This window comes from Pagrus pagrus, assembly GCF_965226575.1.
Source record: "Pagrus pagrus genome assembly, chromosome: 8".
Classification (NCBI taxonomy): domain Eukaryota; kingdom Metazoa; phylum Chordata; class Actinopteri; order Spariformes; family Sparidae; genus Pagrus; species Pagrus pagrus.
In genome coordinates, this window is record NC_140192.1 from 12,688,984 (window position 1) to 12,701,293 (window position 12,310).

A 12,310-nucleotide genomic window follows, 5' to 3' on the forward strand; every position below is an offset into this window, starting at 1 on the left:
AAACTTACATACAGGGAATATTTCGTTCCGATATTTCATACAGTGGTAATGATTCCATCCAAGGGTCAACCTTTGCCTGCATGAGAGAGCGCTGCATCTGTGTGTGTGTTTCCTATGTGTGTGTCAGCTGCTCGAGGTCCCCGTATGGGATTTGGACATATGCTTCATGAGACTCCTGTGGACACACAGACACAGACACACATGTCGGCCTTTGCACCTCAAGGACACAGTTCGAAAAGAATGAAAGATAATTAACTAAAGCCAATGGGCTGATGTGTTTTGACCATGTGACCGCATGTGTCGGTCAACAGCGGATGGTTTGAAACTAAATTTGAAAATTGCTACATTTTAACCAGCCATTTTTGCTTTGTCAACCTCTCGAGTTGGATGAAAGGCTGCAAAACGTGGAGTGCTCACTGATACTACATGAAATTTGTCATTAAATCGTGATTTTTTATATATACTTTTTTGATGTTTCAATGTATTAAAATATGGATTAAGCCAAAGTAGCTGTATATTTTAGACTACATGCGTTTTTTCACATGCCAGACGTCCTCACAAGACCCCAAAATGTTTGCCTCCCCATTATTTGAGGGCCAAGCTGCTTCTTCTTCTTCTTCTTCTTCTTCTCCTCCTCCTCCTCCTCCTCCTCCTCCTTCTTGTCCGTAGCTGTCTCAACTTTCCCTCCAAAGCTGGAACTGCTCTGTGAACTGTAGACTGCACAATGTTAGTGTAAGGGGATATATCCATCAATTCAAAAAGTTTGTCTGGATTCTTCAGGGACAAAGATCGGACTAGAGACAAGTTGGTGTCATTTGCAGTGACGTGTATGCAGTCATCTTGAGTAGCATAAAAAGTATCTCCAATCTGTCAAAATGTATTTGCACTTTTTTTTATTACCATCTTCTCCCCTTGTTTTTCCCTTTTCGTCTCACTCCTTTAAGTTTCTCCTCCTCCTCCGTCTCAATCCGTCTTTTCTCTTGAGTTTCTCCTTCCACATCTCTCTCTCTCTCCTTTTCCCTCTGCCTGTCTCTTTCTCTCTCTAAACATATCCTTACGTGCCCACGCACCATAACCAAACCAGCCATCTTATTCATTTTGCACCGGGGTATCACTTTATTTTTCTGCTATTATTTTTTGGTGAAGTCGCCTCGGTATGTCTTGCCCCAGACAGTGCTACACTGTCCCACCCTCATTATATTTTCACACTCCGCTACCCTAGGACACAGGGATACGCACACACACGCATACACAGACACACACGCACACACACACATTTCCGAACCAGCCCATTTTTTGTTGTGTGTGCTTTGTTTATGCCTGTGCCAGTTCCTTGGTGTGTTAGAATAGAAATCTGTCCATCTATTTTAAACTTTTTCTCTGGCATCTTTACAGCAGTGGCACTTGTGCTCCGTAAATGCTTTTCTACATTATTCCTACTGTTGGTGGGTTCCATTAACATACAAAGTTACACACACTTCACTACACGTCAAATCCCCATAAATGTGTGGTATGAAATAAATGGTGGCAACCCCGTGAACCGCTTTTGGTAACTCACAGATTGTAGAGACTCATTAGCTGTATAGCTAACTATCCATAGCTTTAGCCAATCATATCAAACTTTACTTTTTCTTCTGCTTAGCTATGGAAACTACTATTTCAAATCTGTACATTATAGTAGTGTTTAAGAATGCACAGATGACCCTAACCCTAGCTCTAACCATAGGTAATGTTCAACTCTTTAAAGGACTTATTTGTAAGAAAAAATTACTATTGACTCTCTCTCCCAACTCTTCCAAAAGATATGCTCTTGGATGGTGGCTGACCCATCCTACAGTCCCAAAGTGTCTTGAAAAGCCTTGGCTTCAAATCTCAAGTTTTTTTCTGTAACACTAAATAATATTGAGCAACTTTCAAAGTAAAAAACAAACACGTTAACATATCTGACATATCTAAATGTATTGCTGAAAATGATTGCAGAGACCAAACAACCCACTAACTTCTAAAAATTCTAAATCCTCACTGGTGCACAGAAGTAGGTGACATCACTTTTTTCCTTTAAACCCTGCCCACATCAAATTACTGGGACAAACACACAAAAAAAAAGAAATACAGAAATCTCGCATTTGAAACAACCAATACTGCTCTAACTTTGGCAGAAAATACTGTTTGTATTGGATATTGTTCTTCAACTTTTGGCAGCTTTTACTCTCACTGAAGACGAATGAAGTTCTTCCTGAACTTTTCTAAACCACAATATAATTACTTGTGTACTCATAATAACAGAAGCTCGCATTTAGCCAAAACTCATATATTTACAATAAGTGCTCTGTTTGGGGGTTCAGTCCCTTGCACAACATAATGCCGACAAGGCAAACATCAAACAAATAACAAATGCTGAGCGATGGAGGACAATCAAAACTCCCTCCCATCACAGCACAGTCATTCCAGCTAGCTCCTTGTCTTCTTTGGAATGAAATACTGCACCAAAACCTCGATAATCCCCATCTCCAAAATCCCCATCTTTGTAAAATGTCTGGTAAATACACTAGGAAATGAATAAAGGCTTAATGTAAATATATTGAAATAAACTGCCAAAGAGCAATATGTCATCTTTGATATATGCTGGTCTAATGCTTTTCGAATGGGGATAAGAAAAAAAAAGAAAAAGCGATGCATTAATGCAGAGCCCCCGTGTGATGCTGAGTCTATCACTCTTGTATACACAACTGAGAGCTTATGTATTTACGCAAACACCATGTACTCTAGTGTATGTTGTGTCAGCGAGTTGTAATGCAGCTGTGAGTTTATGTGTAAGAGCTGATAGATGTGTGTGTACAATGAAAAAGCATTTCACGGGTCAATGAGTCTTGGATTCACACACTGTTTATTATCTTGACATTCAGTATCTCAGTATGATCAGCCACAAATGACACTATAAGCATCACATCTTCAAGCCAGGCATTGCATCTGTTATATAGCATATGAAAGGTTGTTTTTATCATTATATTGAAGTACATTTTTTTCTTCCTTATCCCACTCTTCCCTTTCTTTTCTCTCCTCAGTGTCTGACAGCCAGGCAGGGGCAGCAGGACTTGGACCAGGAGGAGGGCCGGATTTCTCCCAGCCCCGTTTCTCCTCCTCCCTCCCCACCTACCTCCCCGTCCAATGCCAGCTAAGTGGTGCTGACTCTGCGTTCTTCCTACGGGAGGCCAATCAGGAGGTAATGCGAAACGGCAGCCTATCATCTCGGACTGAACCCTTCTTCCTCCACCAGCTGGAGCCAGGCGTTGCCGCCCCACACTCCCTGCCGAATGTCAATTGCAGCTACGGAAACCTGAGCGTTGAGCAGCCGATCCCAGTGGAGCTGCTTCAGGGTCCACCACCGCATCTGTTGATGACCACCAACCAGGTGACTCTGAACTGGAAGGTCAAAGGTCAAGTGGTGGTGCCCAGAGTGGGGTCAACACGGCCCTGGATACAGGTACTAGTGGTTCAATGTTTTCACTTCTTACTCATTAATTTTAAATTGCGCTTAAGGTTCAGGCTTCACATATACTTAATAAGCCAATCCCATAGGAAAAAAAAGATCAAATCCAAAGGTAATAAGAGGATTTTATCTATCAGTGTATCATATGTTTGTCTATTTGCATGTATTATTCATTATATTATCATTATTAACTATTTGAGTCCATATGCAGAATTCTGTCTGTACAAAAAGAATGTTTCCATGACCTTTCATTTCCTTTTCCAACCCATTTTTGTAATTCTTTGGGCACTTTTTAAAAACTTTTTTTAGTGAGGTGAGATAAGACAAATGAGAAAAAAAAACATAATATGTTATGATATTATATGTGCAGAGGAGTAAAAGAAACAGGAAATTAAAGATACAGGAAGGAAGTTAAATAGGGAGAGAAATGGAACAAATAAAGAAAAAAAAGAGAATAAAGAAATGAGTTGAGTTTTCTTGGCAGAGGTGGCTAATGATAACCCAGGTCAACCCCTTTTTTAACATATTTTAACATACATAACATAACATATTTAAAAAAAAAAAAAAAGTAATCAATTCTGCTGGCTTCTTCACTATAAGTAGGGGGAAATTTACAATTTTTATTGTTTTATTTTTAGACAAGTATCTTGTTTAAAGCAACACTGTGTAGGAATTGTGATTCTGTGCAATTTGGCGCCCCCCGCCAGTTTCTGAGTGCAACACCACTCTCGTTAATACAAATCCCAGGTCTGTAACAATTTGTCTTTGTGATTTTGAGGCTGTTATTTTAAGGTAAATTAGTGACATAATGTTGCTTCAAAAAGCTCCATCCACCATTTAGCCATTGTGACATTAACTGTATTTGTTTTGTCTTCAGGTACTGTTTTACCTGGTAGGTCGGCGTTGGGATGAGCTTGACCCGCCTCCTACTGCCCTCCTCCCATGTGTTAGAGCCCTGGCCATCCGGGACACCAGTGAAGCAGCACCCTCGGCAGGCTGTCGCCTCATGGGGCCATCTGGCATCTGTGTTGTCCGTCTGGAGATTCCCCCAGCTTGGTTTACACCACCGCAAGTGAGAAAAAGACCTTTTGAAGCGACTCTGCCATCAGTGGATGTGTATTACTCAATCATACCAGTGGAAGGCTCTGGACAAGAGTGTCCCTCCATTGTTAACGAGCCGTGGAGAAGTCAGAGTGCAAATGTCGGGCCTCTTGGAGGCCTTGGATTGGGCCTGGGCGGACAGTGGAGCCCCCTCCTGGATGGGGGTCTTCAGGACATGCTGAAAGCTGGTTCTGTGGTAATGAGCATTGGCCCAGTTTCTGCCAAAGGAGAAAAATTGAGACTGGATGACAATGTGGAGGTTCTGGTGCCACCCAGCCCGGTTCGACTTGGCAAGACGGTGGCGTTTGGCATCTACATGAAGACAAATTCCAACACGGAGCAGTTTACATTGAGGTAGGAACACAAATACTTTCAAAGAACTTCTTTTTTTCTCTCTGATTCTTTTTTCATACAGTCCCACTTATTTCTTCCCCCCTCATCCATTCTCTCTCATCTCCCAACACCGCCGCCTCCTGAGGTTGATGGCTGTCACCTTTGTGTACTCAGCCTCTTTCAGGAGCCAGCATTGCAAATAACAACCTCATGAATATTCATGACCGATCTAAGGAAAGAAGAAAACACAGAAAATAAGAAGCGGGAGAAGGAGAAAGGTGACTCAGAAGGACTGAAGGTTGGAGAGACGGGGAAATGAAAGAAGAGGCATAAATTAGAGTAGATCCTAGTTTCTCAAACTGAAGTTGGTACCCAAAATGACTCTCAGGTGTGCTTTAAGAGGTCACCTACATGCTTTCTCGCATAAGCAGCAATATGTTCTCATACACTCGCATCCCAGGAAACAAATTTCTTTTTGGTTCACTGGGTAGAAAATAAGTTACATCCCCTGATCTAGACTAAGCATGCATATCTGCATCCAATCTCGGCCTCATCATTTCACCGACTTTGGGGATTTCAGGCTGACACATGACAGATGTGCAAATTTATCATTGTAGCCAAAGAACATCCCAGAACACAACAACGTGCATGGATATAGCATAAACTCCTATGAGGTTAGAACTATTGAAAACATTTTAGAAAGCAACTTTGAGCAACTTTGGATACATTTTTTTTTTTTTTTTTTTTAATTCAGTCACTTGCATTTAAAAAAAAGCTGGAACACACTGAACACAGTGATTGGCCAAATCAGTCAACTCCCCTTTCCCCTCCTCTTCCCCCTCTATGGATAACTTGACAGCTAGAACACAAGGATGGTAACATTCACTTCATAGTAACTTCTGTTTTGATATAGTTGTATTTTGTATTTATTGCTTGGTAAGTGTAGCAGTAGTGTCTTAACGTAGTCAAATAATATTTGACTTTTCTGCTGTTACAGTCATGAGAAATCAGTGTTTTATATTAAAGATCGTTTTTGACCACTAGCATTTTATATATATTTGTAAATTTCATCAAGGGATGTTTTTACTATCATAGAGCACTCATTAAAAATGAAGATGAATGCTGAGTAATAGGCTATAAACATTTTGATTTAGCTGGTCTCTGTTTAGGCAGATTTTTTCATGGGATGGATTTTTGTTTTTAGACTATAGACTATATTCAGTTTTAACATGACAGTGAAGGCCAAACAGCCACGTAGCCTGGAAGCCGGTTGTTAGCATAATTAGCGGACTCCATTTCTAAACTAACGTCAGCTACCGTTGCTCTCTGTTAGCGGAGCAGAGAAAGGCACGCACGTAAAGTCACATCCTTTGGACTGTCATGGAAAATCCCACCTGAGTCCTTCACAGCGAAATCCGCAGTCCAGCAGCATTAAACAACTTAACCAATTTACCTGCGGGCTTGTATAGGCAACCGAGAGAGACGGGGAAGGTCTCATTTTCACATCATGTTAAAGACCTGAGGCAATATTCAATATTCCAGCACATTTCTTGAAACATTGAAAAAAAAAAAAAAGCAAGAGGATTACACCAGTGTGTTTCTTTGTGCACGATCAATCCCGAGGTCATCTGAGGACACTGGAGGAAAAGAACAAGTGGCTAGACTGCACTGCACCTTGTCCCACTACCTGCTGACAAAACCCACACACAGGTCACATAGACAGTGGGAAATAAATACTCCACCAACATCCTGCGCACACTATTTCTCTCTGCCCTGTATACACACAGACACTTCTTCAACGTGCATGCACACATGGATGGTTTACACCCTTGTTGGCTGTGTTTGACAGCACATACAGGTACGTGGGTGTATTAAGTGATGAGGTGGCCTCTTTGGTTTCCCCTACGGACACTTTGTCTCTGTCTTTGGTACTCACCACCCCTGCTGTGTGTGTGTGTGCACATGTGTGTGTGGCACTACTACAGAAAGATAGTGGAGGGAAAAAAAAAATCACCTTCTATTTTATAGCATCGTATGTTCTTCTTCTGTTCTCTTGGCTTTACTCTGAAATTATCTAAGTCTTATGTGCTGTGTGTCCAATTTAAAAATCTCTATGCGTGTATTCCCTGTATCTTTGGCTTTGCATTTGACTTGAGATGTGTGTATATGTGTGTGTGTGCCCATCCTACTCGTGGCTCTTGCCCTCTGCCCTAGCATACAGTCCCATGGATAATCTCCCATGTCAGAAGCACAGTCAGACATGTAATAAGGCTTAAGTGGATCTCATTCCCGTGTGTGAGCCTGCGCATGTGTGTGTGCGCGCGCCACATAATAAGCCTTAAGTGTGCTCCATCACACTGAGGTGATGTGATTATGATAAACTGCTGAGGAGATGGAGGGACACGGAGAGAGGACGAGCGAGAGAGACAGACAGGAAAGGGATGGAGAGGAAAGGAGGCAGAGGGAATGAAAAAAACAAAACATGAAGGAAAGCTGCAACGGGAGAGGTGGTTAAAAGCATCTACTCACTCGTCAGCTCTTCCAAGGTGCGACGATGAGGTACAAGGATGGAGAACGTGATGCACATTTACCCAATTGGAGCAGGCATACTTGCTGTATCACCTGTCGCTAGGCGTGTAGTGTCACGTGACCACACATGTTTCTGTCACTTAACGATGAGACTTCTCTGGTTGTATTGATTGGTTGTATCACTTTCTCTCTCTCTAGTTCAGTTTCATTTTGTGAGTGAGTGACATCATAGACTAATCACCAGTTTTAGGTTGCAACCACGATCATTTGATCATTGAACTCTTCCCCAATCCGATTTAAGCCAAAGCCCACCACAGGTATACTGACTCTCTGATGATGGATGATGATGTTGTCCCAAAAGTTTCGTTACAGGCACAAAAAGTTGATCAAAACAAGGAGAAAATGCCAAACGTAAATGTCAAAAGTTTCCTCTGACTACCCGATGCACAGTAATTGCAGTCTGCAGCTCCAAGATGTTATTATAGATCTAGTGCCAGTGTCACAGACGGTGAATGAAAAAAAAAATGATACCGATAGACAATTACACATGTTTATGGTTGACTGAACACAACAGACATGGGAGACATGTGCTAGATGAGTCTGTAATTGGTTTTTGACACCGGTGCTCAAGCTTGGATTTTAATAAGTACTTAAATGGACTCCCACGCTCTTTGTGCCGAAACCATGACTCACTTTGAAAGGAAAAGATGAGATAATGAGAGGGAGAGACCTTTTGGTTATTAAAGAAAAACTCCAAAAAGAGCAAAGGTGTTTTGTGTTTATCATGTTATTAACAAAGATTTTAACTAGATTTTTTTATTAGAAAAAGGTTATTTGTTAAAAAAAGAGGTTATTCGTTCAGCTTGTTATATCATCCTTTAAGGGTAGTGGTTTTCAAACGGTTCTGTCATGCCCTAAACCTCACGTTTATCATGATTCATTAACAATGAAAGTGTAAGTAACTAATTCAAAAGGATCCAATTTGAACTTTGGTGAAATAAAGATCAGCAAAGTCATTCCGTTCGCACAACCAGATTTTTAAGTAAAGATGTTTTTGTCAAGCCCCTGTCTCATACAGATGCACCAAGTACCCTTTAGTATCTGTATGAGACGTACAAGGCTTTCAACTAATTCCAATATAAACCCATTGCGACTATGGAGGCTCTAAACATCTGTCTCCTGCTGTTCAGTATCATTTTTTCTGAAGTAAGGTCCTGCGGTGGTCCATCCGAAGGGGAGGGACTCCACCTCTCAATAACCCCCAGTTTAAAGGATACATCGTATTAGCGCATGTCTGTCTTATTTCCGTTGCAGAAGATCCTGCTGTGTTTCCAGTTTGCAACATGCCACAGTGGAGAATGCTCATTTTCATGGAGCATTTTCTAATTAAAGGCATACAGGACACACTCCTCACTGCAACCTCATTACTGCTCCTCTCATCCAGGATACGTTTTACTGAGTGGCACATCCTTAAAGGTGACAGAAACCAGAGGATTATGGTAAAGTATCAAATCCGATGTTGCCTGTATTAGGCCAAGCAGACCTGTGCTGTGGTGTTTTTACAGTAAGCTAGAGACACTGTCCTGCACATCCATTGTCTCCAATGGAATTGTGTTTCCATTTTCTTTTCTACTTTAGTTCTTTCTGTTGAGGTAAAGCAGCTGTTGCCGCTTGGACAAACCAACTAATTTCAACAAAACTGTGGCAGTGAAATGTTCGCTGTCATTCTTTTGAAATGATGCAAAGCTCTAACATCCCTAATGTTAGGACTGCTACATAAATTAATCTGTCGAAGAGCCCCTCTTTCAGACTTTGTTTCGTGGCTCAAAGACTTGTTTTTTATGTATCACCTTAGAAAAGTTTGATTCGCTTCTTACAATTGTAAACATTTGTAAGCTTTTTTGAAATTGAAATGTCCCTAATATGGCATTTTCTACAAAGACTCATCCATAATGCCTCAGAAATTAATTGGCGTCTCTCAGCACGTCTAATCGGCACACCGTCACTTGTGACTTCAAAAGGTAAAGACGAGGGCAAAAGCCTGATGAAGGATTCTTGTTCTGTGCGGCTTCATTTCAGGGAGCATTCAGCCAAACGTATTAAATAAAGTGTTTAATTCCATGGAAACCCTTGCCACAGAAGTTTGATGCTTTGAATCTATGTTTAGTTGAGCGTTTCAGAATTTTTCAGCAGTGGGAATGTTGACAGACCGAGGGTCAAAGTGATTAGTATCTCCCTCATTAAAAAGCTGTCATCTTGAACTGTGTGCTGTCTTTGTTTGGTTAGTTAATTAGTGAGATGATTACTGATGGCGGGGGAGAAATGCTATGTGTGTGTGTGAGAGAGAGAGAGAGAGAGAGCGAGAGATATAGATAGAGACAGATTGAGAGAGCGATTATCAAAAGGCAAATAGGTTTTTCCCTCTGCTTGTGTTCGCTCTCATTTTTCTCTACTTTCTCTCACTCTATCTGTTTTTATGTGACTCGTATTATAATAGTCATTTGTTTTTTGGTGTGTGAATTTGTATGCGGCCTGTATTTATGGTCCCATTCTATCTCTCTGTGTGTACTCGCCTGTGTGTGTGAGTAGGGATTAGTGGATTTTTCCTAGGATCAGAGGGGAAATGTACTTCTAAGGACCAGCTAGTCCTCTCTGGTGGTTACACACACACACACACACACACAAACACACACAAACATTACATCCAGGATGCCTTTATTGCACAAAGCTCCACCATCGATTTCACCTCGAATGCACTTTCACCGGCAAGGAGGCAGAATCAATTGTGTTCGGGGGGCTGCGCATGTGTTTGTGCTTATGGCCTTCGAGGGGAATTCCAGTATTTTTAAACCTGGGTCAAATGTTTGCATATTTTGATGTTTAAATAACTAATAGGTCAGAAAAGTTTTGGAATAGTTCCAGACGATCAACTCAGCTGGCAGCCGCAATGTAATTGCAATGGCTACAACACAACCCTTAAGGGCAGCTTCGACTGTCAAGCAGATCTCAGGACAACATACCCTTGTAGTGTCCAACCACATTATGAAAAGAATCCCTTCAAATATAGACCTTTTGTTAAAGGAGACATATTATGCTCATTGTCATGTTCATAATTTTATTTTGGGTTACAACTAGAATAGGTTTACATGCTTTAGTCCTCCAAAACACATCAGTTTTCTCAAACTGTCCACTGCAGCAGCACCGTATTCCCCTCTCTGTCTGAGACGCTCTGCTTTAGCTTCTGTCTCCTCGAGGTGCCCCTCCTGGATACCCAGACCCCTGATCTGAATGGTCAGCAAATACACGCTGTGAGCCAGCACTGCTCACTGTGTCTCGGGTTGGCTCTGTCGTGTTTTCAGCTTCCAGTTAGCTTCACTTCTACCATGAATATAGGCATCATTCATGCAAATGTGTGACATGGTGACGCAGTGATGTCAAGACGTCACAGAATTAACTACGTCGACTACTGATGAGGCATTCAGGCACTTCAGGAGCAGTGTTTTTTTGAGCCTTTTAACTTGCAAGACCTTTCACATGCAGACGAACCTTATGATATACTGAAGGAAAGGAAAAGAAAAAAATGAAAACACGTAATAGGTTTAAACAGTAAATTCCTTTTTTGTGTAACCAGAAACAGGCGGTATGTTGCTCTCATCAAATCCACCAGACTCCATTTACAGAACCTGTAATTTCATCAGAAAACACTCTTCATTCAAACTTGACAGAGAGAAAATAAAACTCACCAAAACCATCTTGGTTCTTGGTCTTTTCTCTTTTCTTGGTCTTTTCAGTCACCTGCTCTAGTTTGGTCAACATTAACCCTTAGTTCACCACGATGGATGTGAAAATATTGAGAGAGGAGAGAGAGAGCAGACATTAGAGAAGCAGTAGAGTGTAATATTATTTATTTATGTATTTGACAGGGACAGTGCACAGCTTCTTAGCTGTACCAGTTAGATATGAGCTAATTTACATCTGTAGTACCTGAGCAGGAGATAGACTCTTAACTCTTACAGAACAATACCTATTCACTATACAACACCATCAGCAAGTGCAACAACAACAACTACTGTACAGCAACAAGACACTTCAACAATAGCAACAAGACTTTGTTTAGAGCCAGAATATTTCCACATCTATCATAACATAGGGTTGGTAGTGTGCAAAGTTATGTCCTTGCCTGTGTGTGCTTCTGCTTTCGTACACATATTTCTTTGCACATCGTGTGTGAATGTGTGCCAAATATGCGTTATGTATATTCATGTTCAGCCATTTGTCTTCTGATTGTGTGATTCTCATTCTCTTTTTTGTGTGTGTCTTTGGTTCAGTCTGTTCTCCCCCTCTTTATGTGTGTTTGTGTGTCACTGTCCTTGTTTCTCTGCTGCTCTTTGTGTTAAAACCCCGCAACTGACAAATGCATTTTATGGAATTCTGAAAAGATAAAATGAGAATTAGATGCATTTCTTTCAGCCCAGATGAAGCCAATAAAGAGGCTTCTGGGGTGTTAAGAAAACCTCTACCAACATATTTTATTCACTAAGTGCATGATAATGTTGGATGGGTTGTTTTTGTTCTCTAGTTTTGCTTCTCATCGTCTTACAGTTTTTGCTTCTTTCAACAGTATAACTCTTTTATATAAATGTTAAACTTAGTCAAGAGTTCATCAAGAATATTGATCAATTTGCCAGCAAAGACATGAAACATACTGTAAATCTCCAAGATCAACCATCTATCAGGGATGTTTTATTTCACCCTCCTACCGTTTGCTGGTTGAGAATTTTGTAGCAACTCTAATGCTAACTGATGAGTGAAATCGAATTAGACATGACACATGACACAGATCTGACTATTTGGGAT

At 41.0% G+C, this 12,310-nt stretch overlaps 1 protein-coding gene across 4 annotated transcripts in view; it reads left to right on the forward strand.

The window, feature by feature from the left end:
• The window catches only part of LOC311261790 (transmembrane protein 132C), a 247,712-nt gene that overhangs the window by 82,936 nt on the left and 152,466 nt on the right, over positions 1–12,310 (forward strand). For all 4 annotated transcript variants that reach the window (XM_084360766.1, XM_084360769.1, XM_084360767.1 and 1 more), the window contains 2 exons: positions 3,066–3,484; positions 4,368–4,945. In XM_084360766.1, the coding sequence (XP_084216892.1) occupies positions 3,066–3,484; positions 4,368–4,945 (997 nt within the window). The remainder of the gene's footprint in view (positions 1–3,065; positions 3,485–4,367; positions 4,946–12,310) is intronic.